This window comes from Mirounga leonina, unplaced genomic scaffold, assembly GCF_011800145.1.
Source record: "Mirounga leonina isolate KUSES-001 unplaced genomic scaffold, KU_Mleo_1.0 Mir_98, whole genome shotgun sequence".
Taxonomy (NCBI): domain Eukaryota; kingdom Metazoa; phylum Chordata; class Mammalia; order Carnivora; family Phocidae; genus Mirounga; species Mirounga leonina.
Genome location: NW_023270921.1, coordinates 3,539,813 through 3,562,240, shown reverse-complemented (window position 1 = coordinate 3,562,240; position 22,428 = coordinate 3,539,813). Strand labels below are relative to the sequence as shown.

Sequence of the window (22,428 nt, the reverse complement as noted above, 5' to 3'; positions counted from 1 at the left end):
GATAATGTGTTATCAATGTGTCTTGAATTGTTTCCTGCATAAATACAAAGCTATGAAAAGTAGCTCTTAATCAGTCTAAAAAAGGCTTTGAGCATTTTATGCATTTTTAAAAGAAAAGCTGCTAATTCCTTTTTTATGTTTTTGTTTAATTTTAGGTTTTAGTATAAAAGCAGTGCCATTCCAGAATGCCATCTTGAATGTAAAGGAACTTGGAGGTATAACATTTAAAATCCTTTCTGTGTCTGGCTTAAATTTGTGCTAATTCGGTATTAATGTTAAATGTAATTAAAAAATTGTTATTCTAGCAGGTGACTCATTTTTACCTTTTCCCTTGGTAATAGAGATATGTCTTTCTCTTTATATATGTTTTAAAGGTTGTTGAAGAGTTCTAAGTAATAAACTTTTTTTCTTTTAATTAGAGAACCATGCTAGTGGTTCTGTTTCATACACTACATATTCTTTGGTTTTATTTGTTCAAAACATTTATTCCTGATCAAAAAGTATGAAGAAAATTTTAACATAACAGAAAGATAAGCCATACATTATGCGGGGCAATGAACTATATTTTAGAGTAGTTTGTATTCATCCTCCAGGTTTTATCGTATTCGATCTTTTTAGAATGTATTTGTTCCGATAATAAATCTTTGCCAGCGGGTTCTTTGCTGGCCAGGCACATTTATTGGTTAGGCTGTACCCCAAACTATACATCACTCAGTCTTTCGTTACACCCTCTGTCTGGGATTTTTTGGTTGTGCTTTATGTCCGTCAGGGTCTTAACCCATGTAAATAGGTTAACAAAGAAATCAGTCAATTCAGTGAACCTACTAAATTCTCTAATAGCACAGGCAAATGGTAAGTGCTCTGAAGTTCAGGATCATATTGGTGAGTTTAATGACTTAGAAGAAAGTTCTCTTCCATCTCTTTAATCACTTTGTGATATTGACCTTCCCCCCCTTTTTTTTCCTAAGTTCATTCTAACTGACCTATTTTTAACTTGATGCAATTGAAACACAAACTTTATTCCATTTTAATAGTGTTTGATGCCACCTTATTTTTATCTCCCTAATGTATTAGCTCATCTTCTCAGGTGTTTTAAAGAGCTGTATCTAGGACAGGTTTACTTCTGCCAGTCTTTTTGTATAGCTCCCTTTGACTTTCATAGCATTAATATTTAAATCAACCGTGGCTGATAAATTCTGGTTTATCCTTTAAGGCATTTGATTTTGTCATATGACTACAAAAATTCTAAAGCATGAGTGTTTTTAGCATGGAATCATTTTTCTACATAAAAATTTTTAAAAGACTGCTCTTTTAGGTTGAATATTTTAATATTACTTTGTGGTTTCTAGTGACTCTGCTTCTCAGTGACCAGAGAATTATAGTCAGAGGATATATTGTAAAAGTCCATGGGAACAAAATATATGGTTTGAGAATTTTATTGGTTTTAAGTGTGGTTGATACTTCATTAAGGATTTTATTACTAGGCTAGACACAAAACTTTTATTGAACCCCCTCCAGGTGTAAGAAACTGTTGATTAATTGATAAAGGCGTTTATTATGGATGTTAGTTGGACGATACAGATAGTGAATGTGTCTGGACAATTGACGTGAACACTTCAGGGAATTTTTGTAGCCTGGACTCCGTGCCACTGTAACACTGAAATTCAATATGATAAAAGAAAAATTAGAGGACAGGGGTGTATAAGGTGGGAATCTGTCTGTTCCCAAGCAAGGTTTAATTTTGCTGAAAAACCTCTGCCCTAACAATTGCAGTAATGGACATTGCAGTAATGGACATTGCAGTGAAGAGAAAACCATAGAGCTTGGTGCAACGTTTTAGTTCGTGTGATGGTTATTCTGTGGTAGTTTGAGATACAGGTAAAAGGTAAAACTTCCAGGACAACAGGTCCAGGTACATGAGTTCCAGGCTAATGAGGATGTGTTTGGCATGCAGTATTCTACCCCCTCAATTTTAGTCATTCTATTTTCAGTCAAGAGACTGTTTCAAGGAGAAAGTGATTTTTCTGAGTAGAATCTAATTGTGCCTTCACTAAGTTCTTTATTTAAAAATATTTTTTTGAGGGTTGTGTGAATCCAGGGAAAAATCTTGAAATCAAGGGAGAAATTCAAGAAGATAGATGGCAGAAATAGCAATACTGAGTGCCACAACGTCACTGACGTAGGGAATGCTAATAGCTCTGCTTACTGTAGGGGTAATTCAAGAGATTGGCATGACCCCTGCTCCTCCCTGCCAGGAGGAGTACCACTCTCAGATGGTTCTAAGGCTCTCCATCATCCCGCTTTCAACCTTAAGTTTCTCACTTGTTCAAAATAGGAAGAGGCATGACCTTGTGTTCCTTATCTAGTAAGAAATGGAATGAAATGAATTAACAGTGACCAGTGGAGTTAAATGGAAGTCACTTTTGGGAGATCTTCGTAAGAAACTTTGTTTATATATATAACTTATATATAACTTGTATGTATAGCATATACATATATAGTTCTATGTTCTCATCAGCTTTCTCTTAGGAGAGTGTTTCCTACATCTTTCACCTAAAAACTCTTAAAATTTTCACTCACATTTTTCTCGTGTGGTCTTTTCCTACCATTCATGCAATCATTCTAGCACAGTTGTATATGAAGCATGATTCTAGGAGTTGAGAATGAAAGATATTTAAAATACATTCCCTGTCTTCAAGAAACTCATGATTTGATTATGGAGACATTCATGAAAACAAATACTTGAAAGGAATGAAATTTTTTTGAAAATGAAATTGTGTGTTGGGGGGGTAAGTTCAAGGTAAGAGGTGACACAAATATAGGCATAATCAGCCCAGCCTGGTGGTATATGGACAAGCTCCATTTTCACTGTTTTGAGAATGACTTGCTTTCCTCGAGTTAGCTCTCACACCCACCAGGCTGCACTGATGATGCCTATATATATGTGAAATTGAAATTCTAAATGTTTTTTGTAATTTTTTGCTTATTCCCATTTCCCTCCAGTGAAGTTCTCATTTCACTTTTGCAGCTTCATGCCTAATGAGTAGGTGCTAGGACTGTCTCACAGATAATGAGACATAGGACAGCCAGGCACAGAGACTGAGGGACTTGATCAAGGTTATTTGGAGGAGGTGGATGTCCATCTGAAGCACTTAACCAGTTACTCTCACATGGCACATTTTATCCCGTGCCTGGAACAAGAGAAGTGCTTCCATGTGTTACCTGCTGCTGCTTCTATCATTGATTTTCTGACTCTCAAGTCCAACTCTTGTACGCCTCGGGTTCTGACTCTCAGTGCTAGAGTCCTGCTTCCCTTCCCATCTCTTCAAGATTGGCTTCTGAATCAGTCACAGTCTCAACCTTCCAGTCTATCTCGAGGCTTATACAAACACATCATTTTCATATTTTTATTCTTTTTATTTCATTTATTCAACAGATATTTATTAAGTACATATTGGTATGCCCAGGCTGAGTTCTAGAAAGTGGCAATTACAGTGGCAAGAGAGGCACAGTCCTTGCATGGACGAGCTATTGGACACAAGGGAAGACTCTTGTGTACTTCTCTCCTTGAGTAAAGCCAAATATTGCTATTTACAGGCCTAGAACGAATTCCTGGGTTAATCCCCTCAGTACTTGAAGGGATTTTTAATACCATCCAGCACGGCTGTTCTGATCTCTACAAAGGACATTCTGTAGTATTGCTCAGTGGATTTGTTTTTCTTGTAAATTCTTTCATTTGGGAGGTTTTTGTTGAAACTAATCTAAATCCTTTTTTAGTTTTAATTAATTACTCTGCTTGTCTTGTGCTCTTTATTATTCTGGATGTTGTGCAAGACACCTAGCAGGATCCTGAAAAGACAGAAAGATGAATCTTTCAGCAAATGTCCCTTCTTCCTATTAGAGGAAGCCCAGCCATTCTGTAGGATTCTAGGCGAGTCCATTTTCCTGTATCTCTGCTTCCTTTTCTGTAAAACGTAGTAATAATAGTTCCTGCATTATGTATAACCGTTTGTGAGGACTATATTAACGTAAGTCAGCTACTTAGAAATCGCCTGGCCTATAGCTAACAGTTTTGGAAGATTTATATTCTAATACACCCTTCCCCTCCCTCACCCCCACCCCCTCAAAAAAACACCTTTCAATAAAGCCTTGTCCCCAAAGGCTCGAGAAATAACCCAAATCACACATTGATTGCTTTTCTCTTTGCAGTCATGCCTTGCTCCCTTGTGGACAAGATGATCTTCCTTTTTTTTTTTTTAAATTTCTATTTTTAATTCGTTACACCTGTTTAAACTGAAAAGTCACAGGGAAGGGACCTCCTCAGAGTCTTTGGGTTAGCAGCCTCACATAGTTTTTGGCAGTACACACGTGTTAATATTAAATGTTTTTGTCCCATCTACCTTATCACTTTTCCCTTTGGTTTCAGTTTCCACCTGAAAAATCTCTTCTATCATGTCTCTTAATTGCTTTCATTCTGTTTGGCTTTATGTATTGTAACCACATTACTAAGGTGAATGAAGCATCTGGCATTTAGTTGAGTTGAAAGCACCAGTCCTGATTCAGTGATCTTACAGCTCTGGTAATTTTTCCTTTTAGAAATTTCCAGTTCTTAAATCTACAGATGCACTTGGAGATATTTTTCTCTTGATTTTGAAATTGCATTTGCACATTGATAGAGCCCAAAGAGGAAATTTTTCATTTCTTAACACATTTGGTTTGTTACCATGAATTGATGAGGATCCAGACATCATAATATTCCGTTTTCTTTCCCTAACTGAATTCTGGAATCACAATTGGTTTTGTCAAATGACTTGTTTTCTCCTTCTGATAGTCTAATGAGTTATGTCTGAGTCGTTTCCCCACCCAGTAAACTCTTTGGCAGTCTTGTCTTCCCCGTTGATACTCGGAAAGGCAAAAGCTAAAATGCAGTAAGCTGTCTTTTACGCTTCAGTATTTGCTGCTAGTTGTCAATCAGAAAGAAAGTTCATGAAGATTTTTGTTTGCACTTTATTTTTTTCCTCTAAAGACAAGACAACTTATTTCTTCAGAAGGTGGTGAGGGTTGTGTGGAAAAGTGCAAGTTGTGTTCACTTACCCATTTACTTCAGCCCATGCAATAGTGATTGAATGATTTTTAAGGATTGTCAGCTAAGCCATTTTTTTTTTTTTTTAAAGGTTGCTTCTTTCAGCAGCCAAGCTGTTATATGAAACAGATGTTGACTCTGTCCTGTTTCTTTGTTTGCCTGGAGGAATACACCACCTCCTCATAGTGAAAGGTGCTGTTTCTTTGTATCCTGCTAGTTATCTTCGGGTGCTGTTAATCTGTCCAGGTTATTTGCATTTCTTAATTTCTCCAGAAACAGTACAGGGCAAATTTCTTGACAGGCAACCCAGGGGGCACTGCTGCCTGCATCTTTTTAATTTCTGCTTTCTGTACCCAGGCCATTTGATGTCTTTCACCCAAATAAAGCTTTCTTCCTTCAGAATCTTGCATTAAAACTTAATTCAGAAGGAAGAATAGCTCTATATTTCACTTGATGTGTTCTCCCAGTTCTATATATACTATGATTATTGCCTCCATATCCCCACTACCACCTCCTATTTAAAAAAAATAAATTCCAGCTAAATACCTATGAATTTAATGTCACTGCCTCTGAGAGTCATACTATCCAACAGACAGAGGAAGGAATCAAGACCATATAAACAAAATGGTTTTCTATTAGAAACAGTGTAGGTAGTCTGGAAAACATTTTTGCCACATTGCTTGAAGGGACACGTGTAGTTAAAAGATTGCTTGCTGGTGTAGGAGAGAACAACTTGCCATTCAAAAACTCTTCTCGACGTCTCCAAACATGGAATTCTCTGGTGGTGGCAAGAAACCATGATGCTGGTAAAGGAACATGACAGCACAGAGTGGGGGCCAGAGGAATTGTAAGGGGGGCCCCCTTACAGTCATGCTACCAGCTAAATTATAGTCAGCTACACACAAGTAAGTGTGCATATTCCATATCTGTTGTATAATTAAGGAAGAAATGAGGTTCAGCAAGTAGAGTGTGGCCTCAAGACGCTCTGTCCCTCTGCGCATTTGAACTTCTTGTTGTTTTCTTATCTGCAAAATGTAAGTTTTAATAAATCATCACTACTTATTTCTCAAGGGATTGGGCTGGAAAAGAAATCTTCAGTTGCCTAAAGCTCCCCAAGAGATGCTTTAAGATGCTTTAAGATAGACAGTGGTATTTCCACTAATTCTGTTCTTATAGTTGTGGTTCCAGTGTGATATGTAATATTGAATGATCGAAACTTCTTGATAGAATATTGTTTCCTTATCTAGGAGAAGAACCAGACCTTTCTGGAATGGGAACAACCAGTTAACTCCTGGCTCTCTGAGCTGTGTACTTTCTCACTGAGGCTTAGCTCTACTAGGGGAAATGATATTGGTATAAAGCCAAGTCACTTGGATGGGAGTTGAAAGGCCACAGCTATCTGAATTGGTTGAACAGGATCCCAGGGTGGTGGTATTCAAGCGTTTTTTACACTTGCTAAGGGAAAACTGAGCCAAACAGTCACAGAGCCAAATAAATGAATCTGGGGACCCAAAAGTCTGTTACTGGCTGATGTAGACCTGACCTTAATTTTTGTTTTCTTCTGGAGAAATGCCCTAGGACATTTTTTTTGAATTTGCCTTCCCAGTCATAGTTTTGTATAGTACTTAACAATCCACTCTTCTAAGACTGTATACATATACACACACACGCAGATGTATAATACATACACACATAAACACATGAATACACACAATGGTCAAGAAACTAGTGTCCTGGCCTTTTGATGCGCCCCCCCCCCCCTTGAGAAGAGGGGTTTCATGTGCCTCTAATGTAGCTCCCTCACCCATTGATTCCTGTTTGGGGCAGCCAGGTCATATCATATCTTCCAACTCTACTGAACTTCCTCACAGAACATTCATGCTGGGTTCTGAGCTTCCTAACCTTTAGAAGGGAATAGATATTTCTGTTTCTCCCAGGGGTTGCCATAATAGCAACTAATTTTCATCGTGTATTTGGTTTCAGCGTGGTATTGCAGCAACAGCACTGTAAGTCGAGAGACCAGTATTCTTCTCTATCAAAACAAGCCATGGGACATTGGGCAAGCCTCTTAACTTTTCCAAGGCTGCTTGCGTTTCTAGCAGCTGAGGATGCTGATAACCATTCTCCTGTTTGATAGAACAGAACTAGTTTATTTTTATAATCTTGAAACCCATAGTATCTACTTCACTGTGGTCCCTAGGAACCATAGAGCTCATCTTTAACAACTATGCATGATTATAATGCTTTATTTTTTCTCTTTTCATTTAACCTGGACTTCCTCTTTTTTTTTCTTTTTTCTTTTTGGTAGAGTAGACATTTCAATAAATCTGTTTTCTTTTTGTGTTTGTGTGAAACAGGTATACATACATGAAATACGAACTAATACTAAATGTGCTGCTTACTTCAAGAAGCATTACAGTCTGGTACGGGAAATACTATAATAGGATTGTGTGCAAGATGCCATTAGGATCATATAGAAAGGATAAAGGAGACATCACAGAGGAAAAGACAATTTAGAAACAGTCTGGGACAAAAGTCATGGAAGTGGCAGTGGGTTTGGTCTAATCTTGTTTCATCCATAAACCAAGTTCACTGTCAACTCCTTGACTTGTCTCATCTGTTTTCTTTTCCTAGACTCTTTTCCTCTGTAATGTCTCTCCTTTCAGTATGATCTTAATTGCATCTTGTACTTAGTCCTGTTACAGTATTTAGCATACCAGTCCATGAAATTAGAAAGAATTGAAAAACACACTGTAATCTTAAGGGTCTATCATATTGTGATGTAAAACATATCTGCAATTCCAAGCTGGAGAGAAATTTGCCAAGTTATGCCCCAAGATAGTGGAGTAAAGCTAGACCCATCGGAAGCAAAATGGTGTTTTGTATTAAATTCATTTCAGTAAATACTTAATAAATACTAACTACATGCCATCCCCTAAAGATATAATCCCCACGTGTGCATGCACACGATCACGAGCCCATTTCTTTGGATATTTTGATGGGAGAGTAATATTGGCCATAAAGATTATGGAAGTTCATAGAAAAGATTAAACAGCTTTACTAGATTTCTGTAATTAGAATGGCAGCTTGATAGTTGTTCAAGAGGTAATATATTGGTAGCTGTTCATTTCTTATCAGACCAGGTTGGTTCTCTGACCTATCCTAGAACTGAACAAAATAGAACTGGTTAGATTTATTTTGAGGCATTATAAATGTGTTGCTTTTAATTTCTTAAGGTCCAAAGTATTATCAAAAAGCTCTATACTGAAAATGCTTAATTATTTTAATATTGAAATTCACTGATATTTTATGGCATCATTGTGAGAAGTAATGTGAAGAATATCGTCTAAAGTTAACTTTTTAATACATACATTAATACATAATACTTATGATTGAAAATTGAGGGTTGATTTTTTTAATGTCTATTCTCCCTCCTTTGCCACAATCTCATAAAATGACAAAAATCAGAAAACGATTATAAGTTAAACCTAGAACACAGATTTAATCTGCAATGAAGAAAGGAAAGCATGACAAAGACTGAGATATAGGCCATGGAAACATGAAGTAGAAGGAGAATTCATCAGGATTATTAATAAGTTTATCAAAGAAGAAAAGAATCTCAAATTATGCTAAGTGAAAGAAGCTAGACAAAATGGAACACATAAGGTAGTATTCCCATATTGGGATAAACTCCTATCCCATTTATAGAAAGTACTAGAAAATGCAAACTAATAATTAGTGCCAAAGTGTTTCAGGGATTGCCTGAGGGATAGGGACAGGAGGCTGGGGAGGGATGGAGTGGAGGGATTTGAAGCGTCATGAGAAAATTTGGGAGGTGATGGATAGATACACTTATTATCATGATTATGGTCATGGTTTCACAGATGCACATGAATCAAAACTTACCACATTGTATATTTTAATATGTGCAGTTTATTATATATCAATTATACCACAGTAAAACTATTGAAAATATTCTGTACTGTTAGAAATATCTCTGGTCAAAAGCATTGAAAATATGTTTTGTGAAGAACTTACGGTCCTTCTCTTGGATTGCTTTCCAGTAACAAGTTATTTTATTTGTTGTTTTTGTTTTGTTTTGTTTTTTTAGATTTTTATTTATTTGCAAGAGAGAGAATGAGAGACAGAGAGCATGAGAGGGAGGAGGGTCAGAGGGAGAAGCAGACTCCCCGCCGAGCAGGGAGCCCAATGCGGGACTCGATCCCGGGACTCCAGGATCATGACCTGAGCCGAAGGCAGTCGCTTAACCAACTGAGCCACCCAGGCGCCCCACGAGTTATTTTAAATAGGCTAAGTTAATATCCATGGTTTAAAAAAAGATAAATGTGACTGGGGAAAGACTTCACAAAGAAAAATATCCATTTCTGGATGATCATATGTAGCTGAATTGTTAAAATTAAGTATGTAGGCAGTTAAACTAAGATTAAGATGTTACCAAATCTATCAATTTAATGTGTAGATTTTAAAAATCTTATTGCTAATAAAAGAAGACAGATTGATCTGTCTGTGCACAGCAGCATCAATTAATCAAAGAAATTTATATGACAGATTCATTATACAAAGAGTGAGAGATTTCTCAGAATAAACCAGTTGTGGTTCATTCCATAGGGATACTCAGAACCATAGTGATACAATTCTCTTTCCAACCTTAGCAGTTACATTTATGAAAAATACTGTCAGTGATTATGCAATGGGTAGGACACAGGTCTTACACAAAGTTGGAGGTTGAGGGGGGAAGAAAACAGTAACACTAAAGCAAACCAATATATTAGAAGCCTCAGATTCCAAACCACATTGAAATAATTCACATTTTAAGAACACATTTTGTGTGTAGGGGGGTGAAATATCCCTTTTTGTTCAGGAATCTTTACAGCTTTAAATCAATCTGCTTGACCTGATCCTAGGCTATCCAGATGGCACCTCAGGTTAAAGTTTTCCAAGCAGACCTTATTGTTGCATAAAAAGTAATGTATTTTTCATTTGCATTTCTCTTTTTTTCATTTTTGTAAGTCTCCGCAAAATGCCTGGTCAAGATTGGTATAGGTATGGTTGTTGGTAATATTCTATACATAATAAGCTAAGAAAGTAGAACATAACCTATTTTCTCTCTGTGTACTTTGCCATTAGCAATCCCAACAAGTTCTTTTGGGGCCTGCCATGTTCTTTAAGGTGATGGTATTTTTTAAATTGGGTGTGTAAATATAAAACTTTTCTTTTTTTTTTGGTTTTCTTTTTCTTCCAAAGTCCTCTAAATAGATTTAGGTGTCAATGAATTTTTCCTCTAATTAGATTGTATCTCAGTAAGTAAGGATGGACCTAATATAAACTGCCATGTTAAAAATGCAGGGGCTTAGTTGTCAGTTTAATATGGGGCTTTACAGTAGATAATAGATAAGCATGTTGGTATTCTTTTCAGTATGGGTTGTCTTTGATGCTGTTACTCTTTTATGTATGATTGTCTATTTTTACAATTATTTATCAAGTTGTAGGACATTAGATCTCCTTGGGCAGATAAAAAATCTCTTTAAGTGGTAATTTGGTAAGATCCAAAATGATTATGCCTTAAATTTAGAATCTCGAAAATACCTAAAGATTTTAGGTGTATCTCTGAATAGACTTAAAATTTCTTGGTTATTCTAGATTCTACTTGTGTCAGTAAAAAAAATCCTGAGAGACTCAGGCTGAATACATTTGACTCTGCAGTCTTCTTAGTTCTGGGTGAAAATGAGGCTGGGCAACAGCAGCTGAAATTTTAGAATGGAAATGTCAGATTGCTCTTTATCCTCCAAAATTGGTAAATATAAATTCATTTTCTCTCAAGGTTCCGTCAACAGTTTGTTTTCCCTTTCTGAGTTTGTTATGTGGGTTACCACCATAAATTTTAAACTTGCTATGGATTTGGATGAGGACTCAAAAATCAATTACGCTGGGGGAATTTTGACAGAGGTGTATCAGGAATTGTACTGTGAATAATAGAGCAACACCAAACCCAAGAATCTTTTTATTAGTGGTTACTTTTTAAAATTTCTTGGAGGTTACTTTGTTTTTTCAGATCCTTGAAAGAGTCTATGTTTGCAGGAGAGCTGAGAGGAAAAGACCCCAAATCCAATCCCATGTTTCTACCTAAAATGAAAGAGTAACAGTTCACGGCCAAATAAATGGGAAGAACAAATACAGATGAAGTTCAGATACCTAGGTGGAAGATCCTTTTTTTCTAAATATTATCAGCCTTTGCCATGGCTCGTGTGTTTTTGTTTTTTTCAAGCAACTTCATCTCTCTTTTTAAGGTCAAATGCCTTCTCGTAGCCCTGTTCTAGGTAGGCTTGATGTTTTGGTGTTCTGAGCCTTGGAACTTTTTCATAGCCGTCCGTTGTGTTTCAGGTATTAAACATCTTCTTGACTTCTACATAGGACCCTAACTGTTCCTTTATCCTGTTACTTCCTGGAACTAAGACAGCATACAGCTTTCTGCTTGGATGAACCTTTCCACCCATGTCTTCCTTTCCTTCAGATTTCTAAATTGTGTTTCCCCTCTGATCAGCAGAGGAAAAAAGGAAAAAGGAAAAACGTCAAGGAACTATACATGTTAGTTTTCCCTGATTTTTTTTTTCCCATTGTAATTTGAAAGAGGTTGTAATATAATTATTTTTGGGTTTTCTGTTCCATCTAATTCTTCCTTTCTCTAAACTGATCACAATTAGAGGGTAAAGGTATTTATTTATTTGCATTAGGGAGTGAGGGTATGAATTTAACGAGTCTTGAAAGGTTTTATCTACGAAGTCTTTTGTCTGAGACTAATGGTCAGCCTCCTTCCCTAGTAATTTCAAGTCATGATTTAACAAAATGAGACAATTTGAAAACAAAGTTATATATTATATATATTACATAATATATATTATCATATATAATTGTATATCATATATATATATTATACATTATTTTATGCAAAAAGCATTGAGTGCTGCCCAGATGTAAAGATCTAAATAGTTTACTTCATTTTGATTATTTGCATACAGTACACTGTGGAAAAGAATTCTCTTTTAACATGGTGCTGGGATTTTAGGTTAATGTGATTTTGACACCACCATGACACCTCACCACCATTATCATCCCCAGATGCAGAGATTTTGCAAAAATCAATAGAATGCTAGTCATCTGTCATTTACAGTATTACTGAGATTTTTGTTTTAAGACTATACTTTCAGGGATCATTTCTGTAGTTCGTTAAGATTGTACAATTGTACTCTGCTTTAAGAAAACCCTATACAAAAATATAAATATACACATTAGTAGGTTTTATTAAATAATATGTAGTATTGTGAAAGAATTATTGGTTTTGTAAAAGGTTTCACTCCCAAGTTTTCTTGAAGGTATTGAAGTCCCAATATATTTTAAATTATTTGATTAAATATTATCAAGACCATTTCTAAGGCATAAATTGACTCTGACATTCTCTTTTATAAATCTTAGTTACTACAGTGTTTTACTAATTTCCTTGTGCTACTTTTCTTTAAAAAACAACCTCTCTTGGGGCACCTGGGTGGCTCAGTCAATTAAATGTCTGCCTTCGGCTCAGGTCATGGTCTCAGGGTCCTGGGATCGAGCCCCACATCAGGCTCCCTGCTTCTCCCACTGCCTGCGCTCCCCCTGTTTGTGCGCATGTGCTATCTCTCTCTCTCTCTCTGTGTCAAATAAATAATATCTTTTTTTTTTTTTTTAAGATTTTATTTATTTATTTGAGACAGAGAGAATGAGAGACAGAGAGCATGAGAGGGAGGAGGGTCAGAGGGAGAAGCAGACTCCCTGCCAAACAGGGAGCCCAATGCGGGACTCGATCCCGGGACTCCAGGATCATGACCTGAGCCGAAGGCAGTTGCTTAACCAACTGAGCCACCCAGGCGCCCCTAAATAATATCTTTAAAAAAAAAAAAAAAAAAAAATCCTCTCCAGAGGATGCTAGTCTATTTTACTGAGTTTGAAAATCACTGCAATCTATCATGTGCAGCTATCACTTACAACTTTACCTTCAGTTAAATTGTTTTGGGAAAATTCTCCATCAGCTGTTATGATATTATAGTCTTATATACTCGTTCATTCATCATCTGGGACAAAGTGTCTCTGTGAAAGCGGACAAGAGGAGGAAAGAAAGAATGAGTACAGGAGAAGAAAATCTAGTTAAAGCATACAACCTTTTTTTTTTTTTTAAGATTTTATTTATTTATTTGAGACAGAATGAGAGAGAGAGAGAGCACATGAGAGGGGGGAGGGTCAGAGGGAGAAGCAGGCTCCCTGCCGAGCAGGGAGCCCGACGCGGGACTCGATCCAGGGACTCCAGGATCATGACCTGAGCCGAAGGCAGTCGCTTAACCAACTGAGCCACCCAGGCACCCAGCATACAACCTTTTGAGGTGAAGCACTGATTCTTTATTTTTATATCTCCTATCTTAACTACCCTGGTCTCATCTTGGTTTGTTAGTTGGAGAAGCTGAACTGTTAACCTTGATGGGCAGTATGGCTATTAAAGTTTTTATTTGTATTGTTGGTTTTTCAAAGTTTTGTCTGTTCTTTTTCGTCTGGCTCTTAAGACAGTCTAGGGCTGGGGTACCATTTTAAAAAGAAGTCACCTGAGAACAGAGAAAAATGTACGGCTTACCAGATGATACCCTGGAGTGTCGAGCCCCATAGCAATATAGTGTGAGCCCTGAGGCCGAAAGGAAAGACTCAGAGGAGCATGTTCTCCTTGCATAGCGTCCCTTTCTGGAAATGTGTGCAGGGAGTTCAAGGGGGCAGGTCACCAGAGGAGGACACAAGGGGGCAAATATAGGACAGCTGTGTGCATCCTTTGGCCCATGTGCTGACCATATGAAACCTTCTCTGGGCCTGGAAAATGCCTGACATGGCTAAGCTAGAATATATCACTTTGCTGGCTCCTGGCACCGTCCTAGTTTTGAACGTGCAGCGGATGCCGTGGCGCTGTTTGTGGAACAGCCCACAAGCTCTCTACCGCAGTTCTAAGTCGAGTTTTAAACAGAACATTGTAGTATCTGTAGCTGGAAGGGAGCTGTTTGGAGCTTTGTCACTGGCAGGCAGGAGTGTAGTGACTGAAGAAGAGAGGATTCTGGGGCCAGTTTTGGACACAAACTGAATCAACTAAAAGGAACCCCGGGCAGGACAGTCTCCTGTCTGGCTTCCCAGTGAAGTCAGAGGGGACAGTCCTGGCAGTACTGTGGATGTGTATGCTGGGATAGATATAAACAGCAAAACGCTCAGCCCCGTGGCTATAAAAAGAAGTATTTTTTTCTTTTTATGATATATTCGTGGCTTAAGAGCAGGCAGTGAATTTTGTTGAACATTTATTCCTGTGCAGTTCAAAAACCAGAATTCTATCTGCTTGTGCGCTTAAGCTCTTTCAGATGTTTTTATTGTGTAACATTGTTTCCAGATTCTTCTTTCAATGGATGTTGTTTTTCTGCCCCCCTCCCCCCCCACCACCAATCTGTTAAAAGATCAGTTTGTGTGAATCTTGACACTGGGATGCTATTTCATGGTTTTAATTTGAATGTGAGTTGTTGCAGCTGGAAGCATATGATTAATGGCACAGACTTGTTTGTCGCAAAAACAGATGATATTTTACATTTAGTCAAGATGCATTGAAAAATTGCTTGTATTACACTGGACGTAAGTCACATTTTAATTCACTTTTGAATTCTTGTGATTTGAATTATTCTGAAACCAGTAGATGTGTATCTGTGGTGATAAAACTGGCTGTTGCAGGTATTTGAAAGGTGCTTGAAAAACTGCATATTTTATATACTTATAAATGAACTCCATTGTTTGCTCATGTCTTCTTTTTATAATATATAGTTCATTAAATAGCCAAAGCTTTTTTGCTGGGAAAATTGTTTCAAATCAGTCAAAAGTCTGGGAGTGAGTGTAAAAAAGATGGAGGGTATGGTTATGGAGTTTAAAAGTTTGTTCTTCTTGATTGTCTATGTATTTTTATGTATTTCGGTAGTGTACCTACATCATAGTGGGCAGCTCCTGGTTTCCCATACCTGCGGGCATGTGCAGAGTTCTGGCCACAGAAGACATGGCAGTGTCTTACCTCTCCTCCGCCATCACTCTGGGTTTGGGTGTATTTGCTGCAGTGACCCAAGCATCCTTCTCAAAAGCAGTATCAGAAAAGTTGTGTATGCAGTTTCCTTCAGAAATGAGTCTCACAAGTCATTCGAGGCAAGTTATAGCAGTCTGCCCTCCAGTTCTTTCATCATATAAAATAACATGAAACCATACATGTTAAATCAGATGTTACTTAGTCAAACTGGTTATACTGGATAGGAATTAACTCTTTTCCCATCCCCCAGGTGTGGCTATACAGTATCTGATTGAATGCTTCCATGGTGAGGAAGTCCATGTTTCAGAAAGTATGTACTTACCTGCCATGTTGGAAGAGTTTTAATTATTACAATTCATTATCATTTGCCAAAAGGGAACTTTCTGCTTCTTTGAAGCTAAAATGAATCCAGTTCTGCTTTGTGGGGCATGCTCAACAAATGATATATCTTCTCTAGACAGTAATTCAGAAACATGAAACTTGTTATCATATATTCTGGAAGATCATTTTCCATGCGAAATATCTTTCATTTCTTCAGTCATTTTCTATATTACATGGTGTCCAGGTTCATCTCCATCCTTGTTGCCACCTTCTGTGGTGGTCCCTTGTAAAACATGTATCCGGAAGCATGATGTTTTAGATGTGCTCTGACTAGTGATACTTCCCTCTTTCTTTCGAATACTTAAATTTCTCTTAAAGCCAACAATCTGAGCCATAATACCCCATTGGTTCACGTTGGATATGCTCTCAAAATACCCAGCTGTTTTAAGTCACAACTCTTCTGTTCTTGCCCAGTTAATTTTTTTTTTTAAATTCCAAGTTCCAGACATTACTTATATCTCTATTAAATTTCATTATGTAAGCACTGGCTCATTGTTCCAGCTTGTCAGGAACTTTTTGACTTTTTTTATTCTGTCATCCAACATATTAGCAATTTCTTTCAGCCTTGTGCCATCTGTAAATCTTGAAATGATACCTTTAAAGTTTTTACTCAATTAAAATGTATAGACATGTATCAAATTGCCTACTTTGTGCCAGTCTCATGCTCTCTCCTAGGGATAACAAGAAGACTAGCATGTACTCATTCCTTTAGGGAGCTCACAAGCTGTGAGGAATAATAGACCTGTAATTATATAACTATAATGCCCTGTGATAATTGCTGTAATAGAGTTATGTGTAAAGTGCTAGGAGAACCAAGGTTGGTTGCAAATCACAGAAGAACCAACACCTTCCATGGCACAGTTCCATGAATTTTTGGATGTGGCTGTTAAATCGCTTATAATGCTGCCTAACTACTGTCATCTGATTTACTTTTTCTTTCTTGCCCAAGGATACAGCAAGAGACTTGTAAATACTTTGCTGTAATGATCTCATACTACGCTATTCCCAAAATGTACCAACCTGGCGAGCCAATACAAAAGGAACTGAGAATTATTTTCAAAGACTTCTTAGTGACTCCATGATTGTTCATGATGATCCCATTTTTTTAAAAATCTGGATTGATATTTGCCTATCCTCAGTGTCCTGGTAACTTTCCCATTCTTTATGGTTATATCACAGTGCTTGGAGGAGTTTTGTGGTGATGTCTGAGTTTTTCTGCTATCTTGGTATGTAATCTGTCTGGATCTGGAGACTTGCATTAACTTAAAGAAGCTTGATATGCATTTTCTCCTCACTTCAAATTTACCTTCTCTTAACTCTTTCTAGATCGAAATCATTCTTTTTATGCCTACCTTGGTTTTTTTGCTTACCTGTTCTTCATAACCAATTTTACAAGTATAAATTCATTTTAGCCTCTATTCTTTCCCCTTCTTACAGTTTTATCTTCCCTTAAAGTCATGGGCTGGTTTTCCTCCTCCTCCTCCTCATCTAATTATGTTGAAACCCTAAAGTCTAGCATAAATGACCATCATTGAAATTATGGTCTCTGGAATAAGATCCACCATTTCTTTTTTGATGGTCACAATCCAGACATTTAAATTCTGTTGTTTGCTCATGCTTCTCTGCCATGAGATTGTCGAGTGAATAAGATAGACATTTATCAGAACGGAGGACTTCTTAGCAGCCATGTTTAATGGCATCTGGCTCTGATAGCAGGGCTGCTATCAAGACAGGGCAAGCCGTGGATTAGGCCACGGAGAGTGCTCTTAGGGTACTGCCAACATTTACCACTCTGTGTCCTTGGGGGCTCTATCACTAACCTACCCCTTTCTCATTTTCCTCAATACAACTGTCAGTACTCCTAATTCAGTCTGATCTTTGTGTAATTTTGACTCTAAATGTGCTTGACAATTTCTAATGATTAATGATAAAATAATTTAATTCTGTATCTATGTCCTTCCCAGATCCCTTATATATCTGTTGTCATATGTATTTTGATAAAGATCTGACCTATATCTATTCTGATTATTTTATAAAAGCATAAGTTTTTGAGTTATGGAATATTTTTTAGATATTAAAAGCAGAATTTGGTATCAAAACATTTTAAGGCTCTTAATATATTGTACAAAATGCATCTATAGAAAACTTGCATGGATTTGCATTCCTATATAGGAATCGATTCTGTTATCTTACTGCATCTTTCCTATTGTTGCAGGCCATCATTTAGATTTTTTAGGTAATTTGATACTTGAAAAATGGTTCCATATAATTTCAGCTTGAATTTTTTTGATAACCGAGATTAAGTTTGTCACCTTTGTTATTGTCTATGTCTATTTATCATTTTGTTATTAAAAAATATGGCTAGTTTTATGTACTAGTTATTCCAGGTGAGTTTTTGGGTTGAAAGTTTCCCGTGAGGTTTTGATCAGCGATGCATGAAACTCACTAGTTAATTTGGAAAGAATTTAAATACTTACTATATTTGGTCTTCTCCTCTAAAAACATGGTACAGTGCTTTATTCATATGGGCATTGTTGGTGTCATTCATACAGATGTTGGGATTTTTCTGTATTAACATGTTATTGCATGGTTTTAAAATTTTAAGTAGAAGTAAAAAGATTGTAAAACATTTTAATTTTGTTTCTAATCACCTTCTGGAACCATATTATTGTCTTAAGTTTTCCAGTTAGTTCTCTTGTGTTTGTAGGTATACAGTCATCATCTGCAAATAATGATCATTTTGTCTCCTTTCCAGTGGTTATTCCTCTTATATCAGTTTCTTGCCTTATTATATTGACTAGAACTTAACAGAACAATGCTAAATAATTCTGATGATAGTAGGGCCGCATTAATTTTTATTCCTCAGCACCGAGTATATAAAAGGTATTCAGCATATAAAAGGTACTCAAAAGTGTGGAGTGAGTTGACTTGAATTTAGCTGTCAGAGCTGTGATTCTCATTGGCAAACTAGAAACCGTGCATAAAACAAAAATAGTACAAAATACAAAGTTACACATGACATTAAAAAAACTACAAATAACTACTCTTCAGTGGAGGAAAAAAGATGATGTACAAGTGCAGTAAAAGGAATGGTTGTGGCGCAGGTGGCATTTAATGCAGGACTTGAGAATAGATGACACTCGAAGATAGAAAGATTTAGGGAGAGAGGAGATTCCCAGCCAAGGGAAAAGTCATAAGCAGAGGCGGTAGCATTTGAGGAACATGATGGGTATAAGATGAAAATGTGAGCAGTTCGTTTTGGACGCTGCAAAGGTTTCATAAGTGGTGTGGAAGGATTTGAGGATAGAAAGGTCACTTGGGTCAGACCATCAGGAGCCTTGAATGGCAGCCTAAGCTCTTTTGACCAATGCTTCCCAAGATTTTTCACATCAGACTCATGGAAAATGATATTTTTATGACATATTGGGATAAACAGAAACTACTTACTGTGAGAGGTGATGACAAGAAATGAGAGGATTGTACCCTGGCCCCCACTGGACACCCTAATGACCACAGGAATTTCAGTACATCTGTAATCCTTCCAAGGTACATATATGTTAGGAAGGTGAGATTTTTATCAAGGGATACTTTCTCTCTGATTTCAGTCTGAAGCTGTTTTGAACTTTATGCTGAGCAAACTACCTCTTCACCTACCACATAGACACAGACACACACACACACTCTTCCTCACATGTACCACATGTTTCCAGTTCCCAATTCAAGTACTGATAGTCCTTTTTATTTACTTTTCCTTCAAAACCATGGCTTCTAATTGTAAGAAGAGAATACCAATCTCCCTGTGTTCAAGTTCTTTTAGCTTCCTATCCAGGTTGTGGTTAACGAAGATAAAGTCTAGATTTCTCAGGTGTGTATCATTACAATTGTTTCATCCTACTCACTTTTTTTAAAAAAGATTTTAGAGAATGGGGGAGGGAAGAGGGGCAGTGGGAGAGGGAGAGAGAGAGTCTTAGGCAGACTCTCCTCTGAGCAGGGACCCCAAGGCAGAGCTCAGTCTCATGACCCTTAGATCACGACCTGAGCCAAAATTAAGAGTCAGACACTCAACTGACTCTGCCACCCAGGTGCCCCCATCCTTTTTACTTTTGAAGGATAATTAAAACTTAGTACTAGTGCAGCTGGATTGTGACATGAAATTCTCTCAAGGTTACTGTAAGTAAACAGACCACCCCTGATGATTTCGGGGAACTAGTATATGGCTTTGAAATAATAATGAATCAAACTCTTATACTTCAAATCTGTAGGAACTATTGTAGGCTGTAAACAAAATTATCTTAATAAATGGCTTTTCCATAAAAGGTCTTCCCTTAATTAAACAAGTTTAAAATACTACAGTGCCATAATGTTTTTTTTTTTTTTTTAAAGATTTTATTTATTTATTTGAGAGAGAGAGAGAGAGCACATGAGAGGGGGGAGGGTCAGAGGGAGAAGCAGACTCCCTGCTGAGCAGGGAGCCCGATGTGGGACTCGATCCCGGGACTCCAGGACCATGACCTGAGCCGAAGGCAGTTGCTCAACCAACTGAGCCACCCAGGCGCCCTACAGTGCCATAATTTGACAATGTTACATTTCCATTAGCTGTTGCATTAGCGAAGAAGGTGTTTCTTAAAACACTTACTGTATCTCACGTGGCATTTAACCAATTAAACTAATTAAGAGTATAAAAATAGATTTTGATGAAATACTAAGACATTTTAATACCAAGAATGGATTGAAAACCTTGCAATTTGATTTTTAAGACTTTGAAATTCTTATATGTTATACTTGCCACAGTAGCATTTCACTTGGACACTTTGGAAACAGCTGAGGGTATACCTCTAGTACCGAAATATTATTTGAACAACTGGATATTTGATGATTTTAAGGACTTGTTAATTTCTTTTAGATGTAATGATATTTTGGTTGTGTCTTTAAGAGTTCTTTTTTTTTAGAAACCTAGACCAAAATATTTACAGATGAAACTATATGATACCTGAGATTTGCTTCAAAATAATATGACAGAGCAATTAGGTTGAGGCTGGATTGGCCAGAATTGATGGTTGTCGAGGCTGAGTGATGGTGTTCATCATACTTTTTTAGTTACTTACATATATTTAAAATTCTCCATAATAATGGAAGTAGCAGGAGTATAATACATCGTGTATTTGATGAACATTAAAAACCCTGTAATACTGTCAAGAGGGCAGTGGGTGACTCTTCCCTGCTACCTTAAATCTGAACTATTGGCCTTTTTTATTTCTGGTCTTTGCCTTTTTTTTTTTCTTTCATAGTTGTTGATCTTGCCTCTCTTTTTCTTTTAAAATGTTCTAATTTTTTTATTTGCTTTCTTTTGTGGCTGTCTCTTCTTGCTACTGTCCACATGCCTGTCTCTGGTGGTTTCTATTTCTCCTCTGTCTCCCACATAATGATTTACTACTTCTAATATGCTCTGAGCAGAGAGCCAAGAATCTAAGTGTGATCACATTTTTTTTCTAGGCAAGATTTTTGTGTGGGCCTGAGGGACTTTTTAGAGTGGTTAAGCATGTGAGCTTTAGAATGTTAATTTGGGGCCCTTTCTGTTGGCTGCCCCATGGCTCCTAGTTTTTGGCTGTGTGCTGGATAGTTGAGGTATCCCATAGGTGTTTAGATATATTGTACAGTCATATGCCTTGAGACTGCAAGGAAGGTTTTTTTTTTTAATGCAGTGATGATGACATTGGAAGTAAAATTATTTTATTTACAACTCATCCAAAAGAAGCTTAACTTTCCAATTGTTACTACTTTAAGGATCAGAAGAATAAATACGCTGTTATAGGAAATACTTTGCAGCACATGTAAGTTGAAGCCTAAATGACATACTGTCATAAAGATATTATCAGTTCAGTGACCTGCTAGACCATGAGGTCATGAGTCAGGCAGGGGCCACATGTATGTAGTTGACCACTGTTTTCCTGGTGCCCAGAACTGGGTCTGGTACATAGAAGCCACTCAATAAATATTTGTTAGTTGAGTAAGTGAATGAGTAATATAAATCCGATGGCTATTTTTAGTTCAGCATATGTAAATTAATTGAGGACTCTATGCCTGTTCCTATACTAGGTCCTTGAAATATACAAAAGAATTGGACTCAAAGCACAAGTAGAGATTGTCAGTCCAGAGCAGTCATAAGGAGCTGGAAGTACTAAAAAAAACTTCGTTACAAGATCCTAACAGTGAAGGGATGAACAGTTTGCTCTAGAATAACAAAGGATGGAGACAGCAGTTTTGTAAAAATTAAGGAGGACTTCACTAGAGGAGATGTTTGGATGTAAGACTTGAAATGTGCATAGGGTTTTTTTTGGTAAGACATGAGTGGAACAGGGGAAAAAGAACCATAGGAAAAATGAATGGTGGAGTTTCAGAGTGTCCAAGAGCTTGGCGGTTACATAGACGGTAAAGTTGGGTGATGGCTGATTGACTACTAGGAAAAGGGATAAGGGGTTAAGGATGATTCTTAAGATTCGTAATTTGGGTGGCTGTCAATTCCCAGACAGGGAATCCAGGAGACTGGTTTAGAAAAGAATTCATGGCAAGAATGAGTTCACATGGGGACAAGTTGAGTTTAAAATACCTGGGAAACTTCTAGAAGGGAATATATTATGATAGATAGATGGTAAGGAATAAGAATACTGGGGCTTTGGAGAAGATTGGATAAGGGCATTTGAACTGTCTTCAGGATATTAGAGGTAGCTGAAACAATGGGAGTAAAGACATTCTCTAGGAGGACATGTAAAGTGAGGAGGAATAATTCTGGGGAAAATCAGAGCAATCAAGAGATCTGTGCACTCTGAAG

General features: G+C 37.2%; 1 protein-coding gene across 2 annotated transcripts in view; it reads left to right on the top strand.

The window, feature by feature from the left end:
- Positions 1 to 22,428, top strand: part of LOC118006655 (ADP-ribosylation factor-like protein 15) — a 401,185-nt gene that overhangs the window by 158,032 nt on the left and 220,725 nt on the right. For both annotated transcript variants that reach the window (XM_034999370.1, XM_034999369.1), the window contains exon 3: positions 156 to 215. In XM_034999370.1, the coding sequence (XP_034855261.1) occupies positions 156 to 215 (60 nt within the window). The remainder of the gene's footprint in view (positions 1 to 155; positions 216 to 22,428) is intronic.